The sequence below is a fragment of the Prenolepis imparis genome, unplaced genomic scaffold (assembly GCF_030444845.1).
Source record: "Prenolepis imparis isolate NDT839.2.m4 unplaced genomic scaffold, iyPreImpa1.0 SCAF_2, whole genome shotgun sequence".
NCBI lineage: Eukaryota > Metazoa > Arthropoda > Insecta > Hymenoptera > Formicidae > Prenolepis > Prenolepis imparis.
In genome coordinates, this window is record NW_028141160.1 from 11,420,914 (window position 1) to 11,431,620 (window position 10,707).

The following is a 10,707-nucleotide window of genomic DNA, read 5'->3' on the forward strand; positions in this document are numbered from 1 at the left end:
TGCTTAAAGTTTACATCATAGATTAAGCATTTATCTACTTCATTTACTTTTACTATAAATGCTGTGAATAAAACCACACAGATTGAACTGTGTTTATTAAAATTGAACAAAAAATTAAATGCTTAAGTTGCAAAAATTTTTAAAATATTTACAATTTCTAAAAAATTTCTCCAAAATGTGTAAGACTTTTCAGGCATTCTTGTAATAACTTTAATTAAGTACAATTGTTACGTAAAAATGGCATTTGAAAGTACTTTGATAAATCCAGCAGTGCGCATAGAGCAATTTCTCAGTCAACTCTCGTTGCATCGCTGTTTTTCGGTTTCGTAGGACAACCAATTTGCGGACGCAAATAGCGTAACAGCGAAATTTGACAAGGAAAAATGAGAAGGCGCGACGGATGGACGAAGGAATGCTCATGTCCTCGTCGTCCTCGACGTCGTGGCATCCATGAGCCGAGAGTCGGCCGGGCGAACGGGTGAGTACGAGTCCTATTCCAATTCCAGCAAGTTAATTGGAATTGTTTGCTGCAGACACCGCGAGCCGTTTGCCCTCGCACCCTTCTGAATCCTATACCTCGAGCAGCGCCTTCTCTTTGTCGCTGGTCTATCCTGGCTATCGTGACTTTAGCATGAAACTCACACCCCGCAGTCTCGTCGCGTTCATGCAGTTTCTGACATCCTGAGAGGTATTAATTTCTACCATCCACAAACTCGGTGCTTGCTAAAGACCTCGTGTTAAGATGCTTGCCCATCTTTTCTTTCGAATTGCCCAAATAATCTTACTGTTAGAAGAATGCGTAATATATTTACCATTTTCGAAATACATACGTATAATATCTGTTTAATTAATTATAACAATGTTGGAAACGAAGTTTATTATTATCGTTATATATAGTTAAGTTGTTATAATAAACATATATATATATATACACACACACACGTGTATTAACTTTATATAAATATATATTATATCATTTACTAATTACTAAAATTTTGCAAAAAAAAATAATTACAAAGAATTAAAAATATTATCATATAAGTATACAATTTGCATAATTTATATAGTTAGAATTGCATAATTTATAAGATTTGCATAGTTTATAAGATTTTATATACTTGTAAGATTTCAATCAAAGGATTATGTATTTAAAGACAGAATTAACAGACGCCTGAGTCTGTTTAAGTATTGGATTATTTTCTTATTAAAATATTGCGATGATAATAAAATTATGATTCCCAACTTCCTCAGAATAGATATCGCACTTTTTCATTGAAACCCGGCGATGAATTATTCCTTCGTATTAGGCAAATGACACGAATCGTTTAAGTGATTCTGAATGTGCAGAAGAAGAAAGTAATGAATTCTGCATATATGTTTTTGTGCACTTTAAATTTTAAAATTTATTTTACTGAATTGCGCATTCTTATAAATATAAGAAAAAAATTATTAGCATAAAATGTTAGATGAAATTAATTATTTACTTTTCTCAAGAGTATCATGTTAATACATATTTTTAAGACAAAAACAATATATATAATTCTCAAAAATATATTGCTATTTAGCAACATATAATTTTTATATAATTATTAAAATAAACTTTTAATAAATTTTTATAAATTATCAAAATTATTTTCACATACATTATATATTGTAAATTTTTTAAGAGTTCGCGTCAGAGCAAGTAATTCGATGTCTTTGATGTGATTTTCAATGTCTTCTTGTCTTGCCCAAAAGATATATCATTATATAATTAATAGTTTTATAAAAAGAAGAAAATCTTTAAACTCTATAAATAATAACTGTAAAAATCTGCAAGAGTTACCAATATATTTCTGATGCAGAAATTTATCAACTATGTTCTTCGACATGACATTTAAAATCTTTTGAATCATCACATAAGACTATTTATAGCGACATTTGTAGATATCTAAATTCTATATATAATATTATCTTTTATAAATATCTTAAATTTTTTATTTCTAATTATCATTTTCTATTATAGATGATTTTTTTGCATAACCAAGACACATGCCAAGATTAGTTGAAGTGTTCGCTGAAGTTCTCTCTGTGATAAACTTTTTTTAATTATCGATAAAGAACTCGTTCTATCGTTGATTTACTGATTGTATTTCAGATAATTGTTAATGATTCATCGGTCATCTCGATCAAAATAAGTTCTAAGATATCCTTCAAAGTTTTCTCTAATTAGAGAACTAAGGCGAGCTACAATACCAAAAAGAATGATTACAGCGAATACTTATCATTATAAATGACTCGTTCATTATTAGAATTACCTGAAAAAATTATAACATAACGAGAAATGATAAAAACATAACTTTACAGCATATTATGTGTCTGATTTGATGATATAAATATCGTAATAATTATAATGGAATTTGTTATTTGAGATATATACTTACAAATTATATGAATAAAAAATCATAAATTGTTCCAAATTAATAAAGAATTAGATTTGCGCACATTGTCTAATGCATTTATGCTCACTGCTAAAACTTTTACCATTAAAGATAATCATAAAAAGATTAGAATTTTCATAATATTTCTTACACAGATATTTTGCTTCTTATAAATACACAATTAAATGATTTAATAATCTCCAATGCGATTATATATATATCTAGTTGCTAAAAGTTAAATAATGTTATATAATTTTTACATCCATTTTAATTTTGTTACACTAAAATGCGCGACAAAGTCATGAATAAAGATTATTAAATACTTGTCCATTATTTTTACAAACTGAAGTTGAACATTATTTGTACATTTGTTTATAAAATTGAATATATTGAGTGATCATGTTGCTTTCAAATATTGTTTTATACATATACATAAATTATATATTAATATATCATTTAAATAAACTGAGTATATATAAATAAACTATATACACATAAAGTTAAATAATATAATAATTATTATTTAATCTTTAATATATTTATAGGTTGATATGTATATCTATTTAATGAAACTAAAATATACACAGTATATATATAATATAATACATGCATAATAAATATTAATTATAACTAAAATTGATAAATCAGCAGGATATAAATATTTGTTTTTTTTAATATTTAGTTGATTTATTTGATGATTTAATTAAATTATTATTTTTATTGCAAGAGAAAATAAGGATAAATAAAATAAGCACTTTATTATAAGGCAATAAATTTATTAATTACACAGAAGCAATATATGTGAATCCGAGAATTCTTATCTTACATTATTACATAGCGTATAATTTGCTTGCATTAAATGTTCAAAATGCTACATATATCAATTTTTCTCCCATTTAAGACCAATTATTCTATTACTAAGTCTCGCCCATCCTACTAAATCCAATCCCTTTTCATTGCATTTTATGATATATTCCGTAAAAGTCTTATGAGTCGTTAGGTTATTGGCAATTTTTCCAAATTCCGGGGATCCAATCCTTGCGATGAAATTAGCAAAGACTTTGGAAGTCTTCAATTTTTCCTGATAGAGAGCATTGATCTTGTCCAAAGGTAGCAAATCATCAAGCTCCTTGAGCAGTGCTTTCGTTCCACCGCCGACTTCTTGCGCACCAATTTGAGATTTGAGAAAGTTTTCTATTTTAGGGGGCACATAGTCCTCCATACCGATATTCTTGTGGAATTCCTGCATCATTTGAATAACAGGGAGTCCAGATTTTTCGAAGTATATTACCACTGCCTTATGTACCTCAAGAGCTTCGACCTTGCGTAGCTCATCATGGAATTCGGGTGTGAACATGAAGAGAATAGATTCAAGTACTTCTTTGTCTTCGTTTATATACTTGATTATTACGTCAGTCCACTTTTCCAGTGAAAGAAGCTTCACGAAGTCAGTTATTTCTTCCAATAGCGTTTTAGGACTGTTCGGTACAGTGACACCGAAAAGAAGATACAAGGCATTTCCTACGATTTTCACATTCACATTCAAGTTGTGGAGGCCATTTAGAATGACCTGGAAGGAGTGACTTTCGAAAAGCTTGTTAACAATCTGTTGTAAGTTGCCAGATTTGAGTTCGTTAATCAAGTTGCCGAAGGCTGAGGAGTTTCTCAATTTGTTCACATATACAGCAATAATGTCGTCATAATTGAAGAGATTGTGGATGTCTTTGAAAAGTCCTGCGAGTCCACCAGTCCTCTGGATTACATTATACTTGTGAAAGATAGGTTCAGATGTTGTAGCTTTAAGTGTAGTAGATGTACCTACATCCGTGGTTGTAGATTGACGTGTAGGCTCAGGTGTAGATTCAGATGTAGATGTACTTCCGTCTGTAGATGTAGGTAAAGGTGAAGATGTAGGTAAAGGTGAAGATGTAGGTAAAGGTGAAGATGTAGGTAAAGATGAAGATGTAGGGGTAGGTGCTGGCGTAGGTGGTATGAGTTCCTTGATTTGTAGGGCTCTATTAAGCTGATTTACTAAATAGTAGCTTTCGATACCGTTCTCTTGCAGATAATTAATAAGATTGAGCACTTCGGGAATAGCCTCCAAATCTATCACTAGATTTCTGAGTATAGGAGTGAGTCTGAGATATTGAACAACATCTTTTACTTCAAGATCATTCTGCAAGTAATCCGAAGCGACTTCAACAATTCTTTTCGTAGGAATCAAATCCAAAATATCTTGAAGATCTTCATGAAGAGGACCCTTGCCAAAATCTGGGAACTGATGAGATTGGCCCAGGCCGATAATGGCCAAGCTGACAAATAGCGCTAAGATCAATTTCATCTGCAAATATATTATATCCGTATTAAATAAATTGGTATTGTATAAGTATTATAACATATTTTAATATATGCAAATATAATTTTAAAAAGTATATTTAAAAAAGTATTATATACATATTTTGAGAAAAAAATCTATTTCTTTTAATTATATTTAATTTGTAAAATTTGCAAGCACAGTGATAAATTATATAGGAGAAAAGGAAATAATAATTATTTATAAGTTAAATTGCTTCTAATTATATGAAAATTATCTAAATTTATTTTTTACATAAACAGAAATTTAGAAGTTTTTATAAATTAAATTTTACTTTAAACTAAAGCCTTAAAACAGAAGTTAAAACATACATATATCTAACTTTATATATATATGTGCAATAAATATATATGCACATAATATTTAAGATATATATGTGTAGCACATATGTATAAGATTTTTCTTACACATTTCATTGATTGCTTAGTTCTCAGTAGATTTTACTTAAAAAGAAAATATTAATATTTTTAAAATTTAAATACAAATATAGATTATACAGGATAACGTACGTAATGTCATATTATTTAAAAAGTGATCCTGCACTGCTAGTGTTTGTACATAATAAACATCGAAATGGTGCGAAATCACTTTTCAAATAGTATGGCATTTCATGCGCCGTTCTGTACAAAAGATTAGAACTATAAATATAATTATTAATATAATTCATTGTTAACAAATTAATAGAAAAATCGGCATTAAATCTCATTAAATTTTTACTAAAAAAGAATAAACTGACTCTAAATTATTTATGAAATAACTAAAATCAGGAGTGACAGTAAAAATAATTTTTGTGAAAATAATTTGTCAAACAAAATTTTCAAGAAAGTGTATACAAAATTTTTCTTTACTTACCTTGATAGCTGTGAATGCGCTTTGAGATCAGTGAATAATTATCGTACATTTATATACTATTAGTATCATCAAATTACATAAAAGTCTAGATAAGATTATGATCAGATTGTGATATACTGATACACGAGAAAAAAACTAGGGATTATTTGATAAGTTTTTCGACATAAAAATAAAGTTCACATTATTTATTTTTCTCTATACATATATGTAATGTATCAAATAATGGAAAGGTGGATGTAAATGCACTTTTCTCTTCATATTATGATAGATATATTTAAAATATTTAGAATATATCATTTTTTACTTAACAGCCGCGCTTCCTCTTAAGTCATGCGTTTTAATAAAATAATCAATTTTAATGTTTGGAAATTAGTTTAATTACTATATATTTCTCACTCACATTTTGCCTCACAATTCTTATATTTTGCTATTATAATAATTAATCATTTATTATTGACAAAAGTTATGATCGAAACTTCGATATTGCTAGTATATCTCTTGATTGTTTGTTTCTTACAATATAATCATTTTTAAGAAATCGGTTTTAATGCTTTATCTTTCTGATTTGTGTGATATCTTATTATTAGAAAGAGAGAGAGAGAGAGTGATATGTCTCTTACTCAATAATTGATATCTTAAAATCATAGATTACATACTTTTCATGGAATAATACATTTATATTTCTTATATTTTATACCATAAATTTTATGAAATTAAGATACATTGATAATCGTTCTTCCTTCTTCACGATTTTTGATATTGATTATATCGTTAATTAATTTCATATCCTGGAAAATGTACTTACAAGAATTTATCATCAATATCGACTTCTTTATTTCTCGTTATTATATATGTATATGTGTATCCTCCTACATAAACAAATTATCTAAGATAACGTATATTACAAAACAAGTTATTTCTCTGTAATATATTTATCTGTAAATTACAACAAAGTTAAAAATAATGGAAATAAAATGTACATTATTATATTAATTTGATACAGAATTAAAAATATAACCTGGTTTGCTTACCATAAAACAATTCTTTGTATTATTAAAAAATATAGAATTTGGTGTGTCAAAACATGAAATAATTAATAATCAAAATGATGAAGTAAATAAAATCTATTAACAAAGTATGTCAGTTTCATTGTCAAGTAATAGCAATGTTTCTATTAATGACTTTATAATTTTAAAATAAATTATTCTCATATTAAAAAAATAGAATACATGAAAACTACGTTAATACAGCAAACATTGTTAGAATTTGATAATACATATTGCTTTAAACGAAAAATGCATATAGATAAGAAAGATATAAACAAAAGAAATAGCGAACAATATAGCATTTCATTGAATTCAAGACAAATTTGTCATATATAAATATATGACAAATACAACGATTTATCAAGTAACGTTTACATTTTTCAGAAATTGATATTGAAAAGTAAAATCTTATCTAATTCTATCTAGCTTATGTGATTCATTATCAATCTAGCATGATGTTCTTTAATGTAACTTTACGAGAATTGTATACACAAAGTGTTCGTTCATTCACGTCAGTGTTCATCTACAGCTGTCACGGTAAGTAAAGAAATAATCTTTATGCACATTTCTTTGAGAATTATAATAATTTTTATTGAAAACTATAACTATTCAAGTAGCTTTTTAGTTCTTTTTTTCGCTCTTCGCTTTTTCTTTTTTGCTCTACAGTGATACATAGCTTATACTAGAGATACAATGTTATAGAGCATTTTTACAGAATAGACCCATTAATATTAATTTATGAAATATAGATATATGTATATTATATATTTATAGATGAAATTCACGTTAGCGTTTTTACCGTCTTGGCTATTATCGACCTAAGCCAAGCTCATCGGGCTCCAGATTTCGGCAAAGGTCCTCTTCATGAGGATATCCAGGACATTCTAGACTTAATCCCTGTTGAAGAAATTAATAACATTTGCGACGAGTATTTAAAGGATCCTGAAATACAAGCTGCTATTCAATATATCCTTAGCACAACTATAATTGAAGATTTGATAGTAGATTTGGAGGCTATGCTTAAAGTGATCAAGCTTTTTAACTACAAAAAGAAGGAATTGATATTTATTTCTTAATAAACGAAATTAATAAAGCTCTTGACATCAAAGAACTCGAACCACCCAACTCCCATGTGTATTCTACGATCGCGAACAGAACTGGTGGAATCGCTGGATTTTTCAAAGACATCAGCAAAGTGCTTCCCTTTGACGACTTTATTCACATCTACGTGTAGAAATTGAAAACCTCTCCAGCTTTTGTCAGATACATCAATCAACTTAAGTCCGATAATTTCCAGCAGATTGTCAACAAAGTTTATAAAATTAAATCCTTCCAGATCATTTTAAATGGCCTTAAGAGCAGCGGAGTAAATACGCGAATTGTAGCGGATATCATGTTTATCGTTCTTAGCATCACTGTACCAAGCTATCAAGATTATGCTTATCCTGCGAGTACGATAGATGACGAGTTCTTGGACTCTCTGCAATTTATTCCGATAGAAAAATAATAAGATATTATTTACTTATGTATATATAAACGCGCGTGCGCGCGAGGATAAAAGAAAGTACAAAACGCTCTTCTATACTTATTTACAGTTTACTGAATTTCATGATTAGATTATACACTGTCGAAGCTCTTAAGGAATTTCATAATATATCTACAAAAGGCTGGATTAAATGTTGTCAATTATATTGAAACATTCCACAAGGCTATTGGTATGAAAAAGAATATGTTATCTATATATAAAATAAACAGTACTTTTAAATCTTTGGTTAGAGTGTAAAAGATCGGCAATGAAATAACATGAAGAATCAAGGATCTTTACGATATATTATTATTTTATTATTTTATTGTATACTAAATATATTGTTTAAGAATACAGAATTTTATGTGGTAAAATTTTAAATAATCTGTCCATTATCAGAATAAGAAAATAAAAAATTTTGTTAACGAAGAGCATCAGTGCTTATGTTGTCAAATAACAACAACCTTTTTATTGCAGATTTTATAATTTAAAAATGAATTCTATATTTCTATATTAAAAGAATAAGATATATAAAATTTGCTATAATGCATGCACTATTATATATGTATATCTATACTAATAAAACTACACTACAACAAAACTTTCTAAAAATAAAACCTTTTGCATAGAAAAATTACTTTTACTAAAGAAGCGTATGTAAAAGAAGCAAATGTAACAGTATAAAATTTTCCTAAATGTTCAATGATTTATTAAATAATCTTTACATTTTTTTAGATGTTATGATGTCAAAGTAATCTTATCTACTTTACTAATTGATTTATCTAAAACATGAGGTTTCCAGTATATAAATATGCGATAATTACTTACAGATCTCAGTGTGATTATCTACAATTGCCACGGTAAGTTAAGAAAACAATTTCAAGAGCTTTTTATAAAAATTTTATTTTTTTGTATTAAATAATTGTCAATGTTATTATATGTAAGTACTGCTTTTAATTTTAATTATCGATTTTATATCAATCTAGAGTAATTTTTTTCTAATATAAATTTATTTGCTTCTTTTTCAATAACTTTGTATCTAAATGATACAGACTGTTGTAATTAAATTGCATACTAATATATTTTAAAGCTTACTTTAAAAGTTAGCAGATTCTTAAAATTAAGGAAAAATATATATAAATCTGATTTTTATATATTTCTATTAAAAAATTTTTATTTCTATTAGTAATTCTAAATAGTAACAATGCGTCATATTTTATATTATATAAAAAATACATTCTAATACTTAGTATTAATTTATTAAACATATATTTGCAGATGAACTTTGCATTAGCTCTGTTTGCCATCTTGGCCATTATCGGCTTGGGTCAAACTCATCAGTTTCCAAATTTCGGCAAAGGTCCTCTTCACGAGGATATTCAGGACATTCTAGACTTAGTTCCTGCTAAAGACATTAATAAAGTATTTTTGGATTATTTGAAGGAGGATTCTGAAGTAAAAGCTGCTTTTAAACACCTTGTATCCACAACTATTCTCAGAGATCTAATGGTAGATTTCGAGGCTACCCCAGAAGTGATCACCTTTTTCAATTATCTGTATGAAGAAGACGTCGATATTTACTTCTTAATAAACAAAGTTAACAAAGCTCTCGATATCGACGAACTTGAACCTCCTTCTCATGTATATTCTCCGACCATGAAGAGAACCGGCGGAATTTCCGGCCTTTTTAAAGACATCAAGATACTGTTCCATTATGACGATTATATTCGCATCTACGTGAAGAAGATGAAAACTTCTCCAGTTTTCGTCGGTTTCGTGGATCAACTCAAGTCCGACAACTTCCAGCAAATCATTAACAAATTGTACGACATAGATTCGTTTCAGACCATTCTGAATTTCCTCAAGAGCAAAGATGTGAATACGAGAATCGTAGCGGACATCATGTTCATCGTTCTTGGTATCACTGTACCGAACGATTCAGATTATGTTCACGTTAACGTATAATAGATGACAAGATCTTGGATTTTTGGAATCTTATTTCGGTTAAAGAATAATAAAAATATATTGAATTTTATGTTATTATATTATATATAAAGACAAACAAATACAAGACACTGTGCTATTTAAATTAACACCCGAATTTCATTTCCTGTTGTATAATGTTGGAGTTCTTAAGGAATATAAAGCATTTATAATATATATATTTGTAGGAAATTGAATTTGAGATTAAATTATCAATTATAATATTGCCTATACATATAATTTATAATTTCATCCTTGCTTATACATACAATCTATAATTAAAATTTACTTTAAAGTATCCAACATAATTTGTATTTACCTTTGAAGTTGTTGTGATATTTCTGATGCACTTATGATCCAGGAAAGTATGTCTCCCTATTGTTGCCTTATATATATACATAGAATTAACCCTTCTTTTTTTTTAATTCACAATGATAAGATTATGTAGATGATACGAATTATATATATGATATGCACAATTTAAAATTAAAATACAAATATTTGTAA

General features: G+C 27.8%; 2 protein-coding genes and 1 pseudogene across 4 annotated transcripts; 2 read left to right on the forward strand and 1 right to left on the reverse strand.

The window, feature by feature from the left end:
- Positions 1 to 3,175: 3,175 nt before the first annotated feature.
- LOC145933173 (uncharacterized) lies at positions 3,176 to 5,726 on the reverse strand. The gene is made up of 2 exons (XM_083032716.1): positions 5,647 to 5,726; positions 3,176 to 4,761 (listed from the first exon to the last, which is right to left on the reverse strand). Exon 2 carries the CDS (start codon positions 4,759 to 4,761, stop codon positions 3,301 to 3,303), a length of 1,461 nt encoding a protein of 486 aa, XP_082888842.1. The 5' UTR covers positions 5,647 to 5,726; the 3' UTR covers positions 3,176 to 3,300.
- A 1,409-nt stretch (positions 5,727 to 7,135) lies between these two features.
- On the forward strand, positions 7,136 to 8,199 carry LOC145949089 (protein G12-like; annotated as a pseudogene). The gene is made up of 2 exons (XR_014427537.1): positions 7,136 to 7,229; positions 7,467 to 8,199. The product of XR_014427537.1 is annotated as a protein G12-like (transcript).
- A 75-nt stretch (positions 8,200 to 8,274) lies between these two features.
- LOC145949090 (protein G12-like) lies at positions 8,275 to 10,310 on the forward strand. 2 transcript variants are annotated; one of them, XM_083058801.1, is made up of 4 exons: positions 8,275 to 8,407; positions 8,953 to 8,968; positions 9,048 to 9,077; positions 9,496 to 10,310. In XM_083058801.1, the coding sequence occupies exon 4, from the start codon at positions 9,496 to 9,498 to the stop codon at positions 10,180 to 10,182; it is 687 nt and encodes a 228-aa protein (XP_082914927.1). In that variant the 5' UTR covers positions 8,275 to 8,407; positions 8,953 to 8,968; positions 9,048 to 9,077; the 3' UTR covers positions 10,183 to 10,310. The 2 variants fall into 2 exon arrangements, with proteins under 2 accessions (XP_082914927.1, XP_082914926.1); XM_083058800.1 differs by having other exon boundaries at positions 8,953 to 9,077.
- Positions 10,311 to 10,707: the final 397 nt, after the last annotated feature.

What these genes read in the sequence shown, in the direction of transcription:
- LOC145933173 (XM_083032716.1), bottom strand. Translation starts at nt 4,761, where the DNA reads ATGAAATTGATCTTAGCGCTATTTGTCAGCTTGGCCATTATCGGCCTG.
- LOC145949090 (XM_083058800.1), top strand. Translation starts at nt 9,496, where the DNA reads ATGAACTTTGCATTAGCTCTGTTTGCCATCTTGGCCATTATCGGCTTG.